The sequence below is a fragment of the Falco biarmicus genome, chromosome 4 (assembly GCF_023638135.1).
Source record: "Falco biarmicus isolate bFalBia1 chromosome 4, bFalBia1.pri, whole genome shotgun sequence".
In the NCBI taxonomy this organism is placed as follows: Eukaryota; Metazoa; Chordata; class Aves; order Falconiformes; family Falconidae; genus Falco; species Falco biarmicus.
Genome location: NC_079291.1, coordinates 74,197,147 through 74,210,390, shown reverse-complemented (window position 1 = coordinate 74,210,390; position 13,244 = coordinate 74,197,147). Strand labels below are relative to the sequence as shown.

Sequence of the window (13,244 nt, the reverse complement as noted above, 5' to 3'; positions counted from 1 at the left end):
GCTGCGGCGTTGCCTGGCAGCCACGATGTGGAGGCTGATCTGGCTAAAGATGTGTGTATTTGCTTTGTTCAGTGGTGTTTCGACTGCCGATGGGCAGTTTCCCCAGCTGAAGGTGTGTGACAGGGTCTGCAGGCTGTCCTGTGCCTTCTGGAGATGCCCCTCCAAGTTTTCTTGGTTATTATTTAAATATTTGGTGCTTTTGGATTCCGTTTGCATTTAGGGTATTGTGAAACAAAATGTTACTGTGACTTGGCTTGTTACTTGTTACTGCTTGGTTCTTGTGGAACCAACACAGTGTCTGGGTACCTCATAACTGGAGTATTTTTCAGTATGTTTGTGCAATGCGCACTTGCAAGTTCTTGCAGGGTTTTTCTTCAGAGTGTTTCTAATTCCCTTAAGTGTAGCAACTTTAGAAAGAACTTGAATAAACTAGCAGAAGTGTTGAAAGACACAAACCAAAGGATTTCTTCATAATCAGTTTTGGGTTCTCACACTGACATGGGCACATTGCATCTCATGGGGAGATTCACTGCAGAAAATGCATCCATCAGTCCCACCAAAATAAACAGGCCACTAAGTATTTGCTTAAAATTCAAGGGTTTCCAGCTAAAATTGTCTCATTTGAATTTAGCATAGGTTAAAAATTAAATTGCTTTGCTGGAAGTGAAAATGCATGGTGCCTTGGGAGTTTGTTCTGTTTTAAAAGTTGTAGTTAATTCTTTTTCTATAAGCTTTCCAATTAGGCAAGGCTATGACAGTGTTGGGCTTTTTTGGTGATGTCAATTATGGATCAAGATATAATTATGGAAAAATAAACATTACATGTGAAGGAGTCATCATATTGCTCACAATTAGAAGTATTTGTTCGTAAAGTGCCTATCTTGCTGGTTTTGAAGCACACTAATTGGAATGTCAGCCCCAGCATGTTCTGTGTGCCGCTAAACCTCTTCCCTCTGCTTCTTGACCTGTTAAGAAGTGTTACCCAGGAGTGATTTTGCTTCTTGCTGCATCCATACCAAGTGTTGAGAAAAAAATCCTGATTTCAACACAGAACATGCATTCAAAATGCAAGTCCCATGTATGACCCCCCCACGCTCACCGCATCTCTGGTGATTTTATACCTACAGGCCCTTGGCCGCAATTAAGTGTGTGTTTGGAGAAAAAGATTCTTGATCCTGACTCTGAATTAATATTCAGTATAAGGTCTCTTGAGTTCTGTAGTTGAAAAATGGCATCCATTTTCCTGTTCAACCCCTGGTATTAAGTACAGAATAAATAGGCAATGTTCTTTCTTTTGACAGATAAAGGTTGGTAAAAGCTTGAGCTACATAACTGCTCGCCTAGGTGTTTCAATATGTCCATTAATTTCCATATGAGCAGCACAGCATTTGTTATAAACCTAAAGCATTACAATTATAATGGGCTTTAGTTGCAGCTTTGCAGCATGCAAACTCATACCTTAGGTTTTAGATGTGAAGATGAGTGACTTTAAGTGATAGCTCCATGATTATTAACAGGTGGTATGAAGTTCTCTCCCTCTTTCCAATTTATTTTTTTTCTACATACGAACATTTTGATAGATCCAAGTCCTTTAAAAATATTCATCAACAACGCTACGCTGTATGCTTTCCTCTTTCGGTGGTGTTTTTTCCAGACTCGTTCACCTCAGTTACAACCCGAGCCGAGGCTCTAACCAAACCCACCAGCACTTAAGGCCCGCCGGGGCGGGGGGCGGGTCGGGACCGGCCGAGGCCCTGAGGTGCTGCATGGCGGCGGGAGGCGGCCGGGCCCGCCGCCGCCGCTTACCCTGGAGCACGGCCGCCCCCGGCGGCCGCCGGACCGCTCGCCTCAGTCCGGCCTCGCATCAGCAGGCGCCGCCCAGCGGCGCCGCCTGCCCGGGGGGAGGCTCCCGGCCGCTGTCCCGGAGCGGGGAGCCCCTGAGTCAGCTCCGCGAACAGGCCGGGCCCCGCTGATGGAACAACTGGGGGGGGGGGCATCACCACAGCAACCAGTGGCGGGAAGCCAGTGCGCCTGCGCGGGGAGGGCGCGGCCGGGGCCGGGTGCGCACGCGCAGACCCCGCCGGCAGGAGGCTGCCAGGAGCGTGGCGCATGCGCGGCGGGCAGGCCGCGGGGCCAGCGAGACGGTTGGCGCCCCGCGCATGCGCTTCGGTTGGGCATCGGGGCTGCCCGGCGGGGAGCGGCGGCCGCCCGTGTCGCGGCGGAGAGCGAGGTCAGCGGCGGGCCGAGCCGGCGGGCAGCGCCCTCACAGCGACGGCCGGGTGGGCAGCGCTACCGGGGCGGTGGCGGGCGGGCTGGCGGGCGGCGTGACGTCATGACGCCGGCGCAGTGAGCGCGGCGCGGCGCCACCTGCTGGCCGGGAGGCGGTGGCGTCGAGCCCTGGGGCTGGCGTTACCTCAGGGTGTGGCGTCATGCGCGGTGGGACGTGACGTCAGCGGTGGGACGTCATCCCCTCGAGGGGAGGGGGAGGGGCCTGGTCGCCGCGGCGAGGGGCGCTGGGGTGAGCACCGCGTTCCCTCGGGGCCCCGCCGGGCCCGGGAGCGCTGGCGCCTTGGGGGGCCTCTGGCTGGGTCGGGTGGGCGGCTCGTCGCTGTGTGGCAGCTGCCCCATAGGGTGAAGTGCCGTCCTTGACGTTAACGCAGTATCACAAGCAAAAACTGGGTGCTAAAGGCGAGGTGTTCAACGGCAGGCCTGCTTGCGAGGGTGTCAAGAGTTTAAGCATGCACAGGCTGCTGGGAGGATTCATTAAAAACTCTGTTTAATGCATCCAGTCTCAAAGCAAACTTCTCTCGAGCAACGTTATCAGGGAGAGCAATTCTGAGGAGTCTGGCAGCTGTTCCGTGAAGCAACATGACATTTTATCTTTCTGTTCCAGGCTCAGCGGCACGAGGACCAGCGTATGGGCCTGCCTTGGTGGGGAACAGTCGGTGTCGGCTGTTTTACCAACTCTTTGTGTAAGTGATGCTCGTGCCACATATACACAGATGCTTCTTTTAACCATCCTGTTTTTAAATAATGCCAGAATTGTGCATTTACTGTGCAAAAATATCCATTATTTGTACTAAAATAGTTTTGAGTCTAGTAAAGCCCAAGGGCAGTAACATTGACTGATGCTCTGTCTGCTGGCTTCTGTATAAACTCTCAAAAATCAGGGAGTACAGTCCCTGATTTGACTGCAAAAAATGACCCTTGTGTGGTTGGCATTCATACCTACTTAAAATGCTGTTCTTCGTCTCCCTCCAGGTCCCTTTTCTCCCCTTCGATTTTGCTGTTTGGATTAAAACATTTTTCTGAATAGCCAGAAGTCACTGTATTTCTTGATGCGATACGGGTGTGTCAGAGGCAGACTGGAAACAAGCAGAAAGAATTTTTATCGTAAGCTTTACATTTGGAAGAAAATAGACCTCAAGTTCTTTTGAGCATTTTCTTTTCCCACTGGGTCAATTTTCATGACACATTTTTTCCAAAGAAACTGTCAAATGGTAGAAAATAGCAATTTAAACAGGATGTTTGGCATGCTGTATGCTAGTGAAACAAACTATGCTTTGCGGTCCTCAGTTGTACACGACATCCTTGTCCAGGGTTTCTAGAAAGAATTTTCCTGAAAGCTGAACACAGAGGAATTGATATCACTGTCTGAGAGCTGACCTCTTGCTGTTATTGTAGCAGTCCATGGAAGAGGCACATTTGTGCATCTTTGAGATCATTGGTATGATACCAGCGTTTCCCAGAGCACTCACACCAAGTCTGTAGGTAACTATATTTAGATATTGAGAAGGTGAAGGAGCTAAGTTAATAGTTTAATAGGAAAAAATGTAAAAAATGTATTTTCAGAACAGTAAACCAAGCCTGTTCGTGATAGAAGCTGGAATATGGAGAAAAGATACGATAGCATGAAAACATCATAAAGCGACATACCCACAAAGTAATGTGTATTTTGCTGTAGCTCTTCTATGTGATTTTAGCTGAGAAGAGAGCAAGTTATTAGCTGTTATATATCAATGAAACATTAGTGTAAAAGATATATTATTAGATCACCTGTAGAAATCCATGATGAATTTGGCCACCTTTTCAAAGTAAGCATCTTTCTATTTCAGAGAATGTGGGAAAATCAAGATACTGCGTTAAATTTCAGTTTGGATTTGGCTTTTGTGATTATAAGCTTCAACATAATCACAAATCGGGAGACACACTTTTTGAGAAAAAGTAGTATCAGTAGAATTTACATTGTTTTAAGTGAATGTGCCCTTTAGAATACCATTGTCTTATTGGAGAGAAATGGCTTGAATGTTTCACATTGTCTTCTTACTTCTCTTTATATTCACTTCTTCATTAATTATTCAGTTGATTTTCTTTCCGCAAACATCCGTAAGGCAGATTGCTCCATTCTTGATGTGCAAAATGAAAAAGTTGTTTGACATGGTCAAAATTACCTGTATCAGGGTGGAGTCAGACACCCGGGGTAAGGTCACATTGTGGTCAGTTTGTAAGAATGACTGCCTGTGTAAGGCTTTGTGCTGGGTCCTGAAAAGGCAGTGTGAAAAGCTATGTGCCACTGGTGCTGTATGAGCTATAGGCCATGTGTCCTCTGGAATGAATCATGCTGTAGGTTCACTGTCACAATTTCACCACAGTTTTCACTAGGACGAACTATAAAGGAAATAAAACCTTTTTACTGTTAAAGCATATGTATTGATATGGCCACAGACTCATATAGGGGCCCACCATTGTTCTGATTAGCTGTCCAGACTGCTTAGTCCTTTGTAGTTGTTGCTTCCCAGGATAGATTTACCTACGCTGTAAGTATGGCCTCGGCCCAAAACAGGGACTTTGTGTTGAGATTTGTGCTAGTTTACCAAGTCGGCTGCATCATTCTGCCTCTCTGTCATCAATGCTATCTAACAGTTCCCTTCTCTGCATCATCAGGCAGCTTGATCAGTGGTGGTTTATGTCTCTCCTAACTCATTTCTTAAGTCTAAGTAATAGAAGAGCGAGATAGGCAGAGAGTTAATCTCTGAGGGATGTACTAGAAATATATGCTCTCAATGACTGCTGTTTGCAGTTGCATTTTGAAACCTATCTAGCTACATTTTAATAATTTTTAAATGTGTTGTATTGATTTTGTATAATTTTAATTAACCATTTGGTCCCTCGATACTTTTTTAATGGTTTACAGAAGAATTACACCTCTGTTAACACACAGAGGTCTCATTAAAAAGGTATTAGCTTAATGTAGGAGATCTTGGTTTTCATAAAACTGTGTTGATTGGTATTAATTTTATTATCCATCTTTATTCAGCAATTCCCATATAAGCCATTTCTTTAACAGCCTGGCGTTGATCTCGGTCTGAAAGATGGGTGTTTACTTCCCTGATTGTCCTTTTTGAAAAACCACAGTGACTTCTACTTGCAAATGATCCAATTCTGTTGACAGAAATACCTTCAATAGCTGCTTTTCAGTATGCTTTGGATTACTGTTAGAGTAGGCTACTTTCATCAACATCATGGGATGGATATTACAAGAATATTTAGTATTCTCAGTATTAACAGTTCTGCAGTTTGTTTTGTAATGAACTAGTGGCCTTGGTAGTTTCTTCTTTTTGGTTTTGACATATACCAAAAGGATCTTCTTGAAAATCCTTACCTTTTCTGACCAGGTAACTAATCTTATGTAATTTTACCACCTCCTCATTCTGATACAGTTCATTGTTCATATTCAGTGCTATGCAGTTCCCTTACATGTTGATATTTTACATGTCTGGTTTTATTACTATTCTGATTATTCTTCTTTCTGTGAAAACCAAGTTAGGTTTTAATAAGTATTGTTCTCTTTATTGATTTTGGGGGCCTCTACTGAAATGTTTTTATTCACTCCTTAATTCACCGTTGTGTTTTTCTGTTTAATATTTTTTTGTTGTTTTCAGTCAAATCACATAAGCATTTTTGAAACACCAGCTGCATATATTTCTGATTTGTATGCTACTGCGTTTGCATACAAGCCATGAGCATTTGCACCTGAGCAACCGTTAGTTTTTATTTTTATATTCACTTCCCCTTTATCTTTCCAGAGGAGGTATGAAGTAAAAATTTTCTATCTCAGTGAAGTGCTTTATAAGGTAAGGTTAGTTTCTACAGTATTTGAAAGGTAGAGGGACATTTTGTCATGTAAGTAGTAATTTAGAATTCATGTCTGGAATGTAACAGATTTTTTTACTGTCTATGAAATCCTTTGCCATGTGTACAAGGTACTACCAGGGGTGGTGCAGCCTTGAAAAGAAATGAGAGCATGGTACTCTGCCAGGATGTTAGGAAACAGAAGGGGGTAGTGTCAGGTAGGCATTGATAATCGTCACTGCTAAGATTGCTCATTGGAATCTGATTATGATTTTCCTAGCTATCATTTCCTTGCTTATATAGACTTAATTTGTCATCTCCTATTTTCCACGCCTGATTTTGGTATCCTTTTCTAGCACAGGAAAGCTGGCAGAGACCTGAACAAGAGGGTGAATACCTGACTGGATTCTGTTCTGCACTTACCTTTGTTCTTTCCTCATAGAACAAGTGCTGCTGTCCTCAGTGTTAATTTATTTGTGGTTCTACAAACACAGAGACCCTGCACTGTACAGATCTAGTGTTGTGTCTTTGTAAAATAGTGTTGGTGATAAAGGTATTGGTTAGTGCAGGAACCTGGAGAGAACAGGCTGTAGTGAAGAGACTCTCTAAAAGTATGGAAGATAATACGCTTTTTCAGAAGTTACACTGTTGACATGTAGGTTCTCCATCAGGAACCTGTAGGAAGATTTTTTTGTTACAGGATTCGGTCTGGAAGAATCCCTAGGGACTGCCTTCTAGTGTGGTTTCCAGAACAAACACTACAGAAATTCTTTCCCTTTGCAGTATTTGGACTGGCTTGATTGAAAGTTTTGCTACCTTCAGATCTTTAGGCCACAGCTTTCACAAAAAGAGAAGGGGAGGGAGCAATAAAACTTTTAATGCCAACACAACAGCATGCATCCCATCATCCTGTCCGCTGTCAACGCTCTGTAATTAGTGGCATCACTTCATACGGGCTGTGGCAATTAACTAATTTCTGAAGACTAAGTTATCAGTCACTTTGATCCCATTCTTTGACATTCCGTTAAGTTCTGGCCAGCCTTACAGGACTGTCAGGACCACTCCTATGTTGATCTTGCTGGTGGAGGAAGTGGGAGAAGGTGCTTCTGCTGAGAAAGGTGCCACCCTTCCTGCAGCAGCCCACTCTGCCGGGCACGCAAACAGAGCCTCACTCCATGTTTCCTGCCGAGGGGAGACGGGTGCTGCAGACTCAGCACCATGTCTTCCTATGCCCCATTAGGAATGCAGCTGCCTGTTCAGCTGCTTCACTGGTGGAGACAGGGGGAGAGGATCTGTCTGCAGAACGGGGTAATTTGTACTTTCACCACAAGGAAATGGTATGTATCAAAAAACAGGTTACTTTTTGCTTTGCTTTCTAGCATTAAATAATCCCACTTCCCCAAGTATTTCTTGTGAAACCCAGGAAATTGCTCCCAAGGTAGCATGGCATTTCCCATTTTTGAAGGTATAGGGTCAGGCTTTCCTTAGAGATGAGTAATTGAGGAGGATATACTGCAGGGGAGAGAGGGGAGAAGGTATCTACTGGGTGTAAGTTGTGGAGGCCTACCTAACACTGTTCTACACTTTCTAGCCATAATGATGATGTATTCTTGGGCACTGAAATGGCAGGAGAATTGTTCCTGGAACAAATAGTTTAAAGTGGCAAGTGAGCAAGCCCAGATGTATATTTGATTGCTTAGAAGAGATAGTGTCAAGTGGTGGGACTGCTGGTAGAAATATGCTCTAAGTTGTTAAAAGAGAGACTGCTCTGAAAGGTGGCAGGGTAGCAGATCTTCTAAAAACCCAAACAACAGGTAAAACAAGGATTCTGTGACTGAACTAAGGAATTACAAGGCAGGAAGTCTTTTATTAAACTGGCCAAAGTGATCATCAAGTTATTTGTAGCTGTCTGTCATTATATATTTTTAACCTGATAGCATTTCATCAATGTGGTAGCCTAGTTTCTCTAGTAGACTGTCTCTCAGTAGTCTAAAGGACTGGTTTGAATTCATCAACAAATCAGGAAATAAAGAATGGATTAGTGTAGCTTGCTCAGAAATCCTTTGAAAAGGGGAAAGAGGTAAAGAATTATCATGAATGGTAAACTATCTGAGAGAGCAAACTGGCTGGAGGGTAGCAAACAGCATCCAAGCGTTCATTCTGAATCCACCTCAGCATGTGCCTGGTGGTCCCACTGGGCAGTGGCACAGCTTTTTGAGCTGAGTCGAGAGCACAGGTGTTTTCAGCAGGCTCCGAGCTGCAGGTGACACACTAACTAGATCATGAAATTCAGTGTGGAGGTGTGTAAAGTAGAGCACAGAGGTGGAAAAAGAGATAAATCATATGGAACACCTTAATGATACCAGATACTGAAAGAGCTCTGGGCATCTCTGTTCAGGTAAAACCTTTGCTCAACAAGCAGATCCTTTCAAACCGAAGAAGATGTTAGGATCTCTGAGGCCTGGATGGGGAAGGAATGTGAACAATATAAAGCTTCTTCACCAGCTGTATCAACAGTCTGCTGTCTGCAGTACTGGTCAGCGTATCTCAGAAAAAGCAATGGAGAGTGAAGCAGCTTCAGAGAGTACTGATGGGGATGGTTAGGGGTCAGGAAAGATTCTCCTAGGAAAAGAGAAAAGACTAGGGCTCTTACTTTAGAGCACAGAGACTGGAGGATGTGATAGATATATTTTAGAAAATACTGAGTGGTCTAAAGAGTGTATTCAGAGCTTCTGCCTTCCTTGTCTCAACAGAAGACAGTGAAGTACAAAGGATGCAAACAGAACTGATGAGAAGGGATACCTGAATTTTTTTTCAGTTAAACCAGGGAGCTCAATCCAGTAGATGCCTATGAGCCTGAAAACAGCTGGATCAAAAGGTGAGGGTGTTACATGACTGGTTTAAAGAAACTTACCAGGAAACAAAATTAGTCCCAACTGGAAAAGGCAAGGACAGGCTATTTGTAGGATAAGATAACTCAGGCTGGAAGTGACCTCAGGAGGTCTCTAGTCTGATGTCCTGCTCAAAGCAGGGTCAGCTGTGGGGTCAGACCAGGTTCCTCAGGGCTTTATCCAGTCTGTCTGACCTATTCTGCCTTCTGAAGGGTTCTGGGCTTTTTCTGCAATGGTGCTGCTCACTGCTGAGCTGAGCAGATCCTGAGTAATGCATCTAACTCATCTACCCTCACTTCAGGTACACAGGTTAATGGAAGTGGCAGAACTTAGCACCTTTGGAGCGTGTGCTGTCTCCTTCCCCCTGCAACTTGGAACTTGAGCAAAAAGAGCAGTCAGTACAAAATACACTAAATCTAACCCTTTCCTTCCCATTTCTAGGTTCCACCTTTCATTGTTACTGATCCTGCTTTGTAGCACTTTGCTGATCCACATTTAGTTGAAGCGAACAGCTGGGCTATAGATTTGACATCTAAGTGGATAGGTAAGTGCTGCTGTTTATTTTATTTGACCAGCCTTGTGATTTGTTGAGTCCTAAAATCTTCCAAAATGAATTGAATACTATACTGAAAGAAATTATTTTCAAAGCCAATACTTTTCGAGCTCCATAAACTGGTCTGAAAGCTGGCTGTTAGGTACACTGATAGCAGCAGCATCAGAGATACTGAGGTGATGAACAGAGCAGGAGCCTGTAACTGCAAGTCTGGAAAGGGCAAGGAGAAAGACAGATAAATTCTTAGGTGGTTTTGCATTGTTTGTATGTCTGACTTGCTCTACCTGGGGCACTGAACATTGGTTGCAAATGCAAAAGTGCTGATCTGTTTCAAAGTTTAATATCAGGAACTAACCATAAATAGTATGACATTATAAATGTGTCTTTGAGAGGTACTTAAAGCCATGGAGGATGTGAGATTCTGTTTTTCTCCACATGCTGTCTCCTACATAGAATAAAACGGTCAATTTACAGCGATAACTATACCAAGATTCTGTCCAGGAAAATCAAATTTATGAACTGGCTACATAAAACTTCAGTTTCTCTCTGACAGGAAATGACTCCAAGATTCACAGCAAAATCCTCTGCTGGTTTGGGAGCCTGAGTTTAAAATAAATAAATCCATTAACATCTGTAATTGCTTATAGGAAAGGCTGACCCATGAAAGTGTGTAACCAGCATTCCTTAGCCTTGCATGTCTGCAGCCAAGCCATTTGAGAAAACAATCTTGCATGTGTTTTTCCTGCTTTTTGAGTCTTTCTGTGCCCAGAGCTTTACTGGAGAAACTGAACCACAGCTGTTGCCATTCCAAGTGAAACACTCCAGTTTAAGCTTGAAAGAAATAGGTTTTGAGAGCAATATAAAACCTCTGGTAAAATAGTCAGGACCATAGTGAACTTAGGACTAGGAAGAAGACAATCAAAATGTCTAAGAATAGAGATCTAGTTTTAATGTTGCCTGGGGCTTGATGGCGTTTCCATCTGGACATTGTACCCAGTGCTGTTCCAAGTAATCCCTAGCTAGTACTGCTGTTCTTACTGTAGCTGAAAAGATTAAGAAACTCATTTAAAAATACCGTTTGTTGAGTCTGTTTACCTTGTGTATTTGACAGCAATTTGTGGAACATGGTCGGTGTCACAGTTTATTGGGTACTCAGAGTTTAGCATTAGTTAGCAGGAGAGGTAATCCTAATGGTGAGCAGCCATGGATGTGAGAGGAGAGAAAGGATGAACATGTTTGATAGAGTTGTTCTCAGACTTGTCCCAGAAACTCTTCCGAAATGCCAGAAACTGCCTTTATTTACTTCTCAAAATGAGATCAGGCTCTCCTCTTTAAAGCTGCAGTGTCTCAAAGCTGAAGTTTACAGTCTAGAGTAGCTGTCTTGATCTGAAGGACTTTTTTTTTTTTTTTTTCCCCTGCCCTGCTGCATTCACTGGTCTTGTGTTATATAAATGTACATGTGAATACATATACAAAAAGGACAGTCTCAAATCCTCAAAAAGCTCCAGGACAAAAGCCTACTCAGTATCAGATACCTGTTTGGAAAGCTTTCCTCTTCTTTCCTAATGGGGCTTGTGCATGTCTGTAGTACAATTATAGAGACAGTGTTTTGGGTCAATACATGCTTTTTCTAATCTTACTGGTTTATGCAAATTCTCTCCTCCTTCAGAGTTCTACACCAGCCCTGTCTGCATATACCATCCTACATAACTACCTTCTTTTATTTCTTTCTTTAAGGGCTTTAGTAAGTGTCTTTCTGAAGCTCTATCATGAAGATCTTGTGCGTGCTCTGCACAAATTGAGGTGCTGAACTCATGGTCTAGAGACCTCTGAAGAACCAGCTTGTGAAAGCAGGTGGGGTCCTTGGAGAGAGAACATGCTCTACTAAATGGCTGTGAATTAACTGTGGAAGAATGAACAGTCAGAACAGCACAGAAGTGCCCGCTCTGTTGACCTCATTGAAGTCTGGAAAATTAACATCTCTGAGGTGGTAGAAGTGAACTGGTGAAAATACCAGGTCACGGGTGATGCAAACCTGAACTGATTCTAGTATCTCCCCCTGCCTTCCAGTCCTCACAGTGTCGTTAGGCCAGTGTTACTGGAACCTGCAGGCCAATGGATGAACAGGACAATGATTTTAAAGAGTTGTGGGCAAATCTTTTGAATAGAGCAAAGAAAAAAGCTGGGGATGCTGAGGCAGCAAAGAGGGCTCAGAACAGGCCAAAGAGCACTGCAGCAAGAAGCAAATTAAGAAGAGACAGAGCTGCTGCTAAGAGCCAAAACCATCATCGCTTACCAGCAGTGAAAGAAGGAAACTTATCTCAACATTTGGGTCCAAAAGAACAAATGGTGCATAAAGAAGATGATGACACTGTGGCCTGTAGTAGTGGTGAGACTGCACAAGGGGATGGAGAGAGAAGCCCCTTCCCTGCCAGCCAGCTGAGTACAGTGGCCAGCGAGTGTAGCCAAAGGGCTCTGACAGGTGAGTGAACCAAAATCATTCAGACAGAAAACAGACTGGGACTGAAAGGACTCTAGTTCAGTGGAGGTCTTCAAAAGTCCATCTGGAGGGGACATACAGAAGAACTGACTGAAGCTGGCTTGCATCTTGTGTTTCCATCCATACTTAGCTACTTAGGCTTATCTAGGTGTTTAAACTGATAAATAAGGTCAGCCAGGAAAAGGGTTATTTTGCACCTGTCCTGTCCTGATCACCCTTTCTTAAGTATGTGTTGCTGACTGCACTCAGAGTGAAGATACTGGGCTGGTGAGATCCATGGTCCCGTCTTGGATGCTGCCCGTAGCCACAGGATACCTCAAGCAGAACAGTGGTTTGCTGAGGTGTTAGCCTAGCATTGCCTCTGCCTCCTGCTTGTTACCACTGTACCTTTGGGAACTCTGGGTTCCTTCAGCTCAGAGCCTGAAAATTTGAGCCACAAGTAGGGTGTGGAGATCAAAAACCAGCAGGAGCCACAGGATGTTCTGCTGTGGGAACGCTGGGGAGAATGGTGCTGTAGGGCTGCCTTGCTTCTTGTTCTCACTAGAGACCTTCAGGCAAGGCCTTCCTTAATATTCCTTCCTCTAAAAGGGAAAGAGAGATACTTAAACTCCACTGTAGCACAGAAACCTGATACTGTTACTGTGGTTATAAAGTATAAAGTCATGCAATAGTTAGACAAATTGTTCACTTCTTCCTCTAAGAATGGCTGTTGCAAAACTGAGCCTGACTTAGGCTGCTGTTGGGGAACCTTCTCAGCAGCTCTGTGGGCAGCTCAGCTGGGTGTTTAAAACTGACTGGTAAAGCTCTGGTGTTTTCTTCCCGTCTAGTAAATACCCAGAGTGGCTGTTCCCAGACCACATTATCCTTCCATCCTGCTACACAGCCAGAGACCTGCTCTTCACCCACCTCAAAGGTACCGCCGCTTGCAGTGTCGAAGATGCGGGTAGCAGATCTGGTAGTGGAGAGAATGCAGCAGTTCAAGAGGGTGGCACCTGAGCAGCTAAAACACAGCACAGATGATAGTTTGCCAAAGTCTGTAGCCAGCGGGGATTTCCCTGATGAAAGCCAGGGGCAGAACCCACCAGAGAATGGTACGTTTCTCCTGTAAGCTCTTGTACGTGCAGAAAGAGTGCTGTGGGCTGGTGTGAATGGTTGCATGAGAAGCAGT

General features: G+C 44.2%; 1 protein-coding gene across 8 annotated transcripts in view; it reads left to right on the top strand.

Annotated features, from left to right (window-relative positions):
- The first annotated feature begins 2,074 nt into the window (after positions 1–2,074).
- SLX4 (SLX4 structure-specific endonuclease subunit) overlaps positions 2,075–13,244 on the top strand; it is a 32,590-nt gene continuing 21,420 nt past the window's right edge. For 4 of the 8 annotated variants that reach the window (XM_056334116.1, XM_056334114.1, XM_056334115.1 and 1 more), the window contains exons 1-5: positions 2,075–2,230; positions 2,894–2,972; positions 9,465–9,567; positions 11,314–12,058; positions 12,904–13,167. In XM_056334116.1, coding sequence (XP_056190091.1) covers positions 11,692–12,058; positions 12,904–13,167 — 631 coding nt within the window. In that variant the 5' untranslated portion in view covers positions 2,075–2,230; positions 2,894–2,972; positions 9,465–9,567; positions 11,314–11,691. Of the gene's footprint in view, positions 2,280–2,497; positions 2,519–2,893; positions 2,973–8,885; positions 9,011–9,464; positions 9,568–11,313; positions 12,059–12,903; positions 13,168–13,244 lie in introns of those variants that run through there. The other 4 variants (XM_056334112.1, XM_056334111.1, XM_056334113.1 and 1 more) reach the window with 4 other exon arrangements.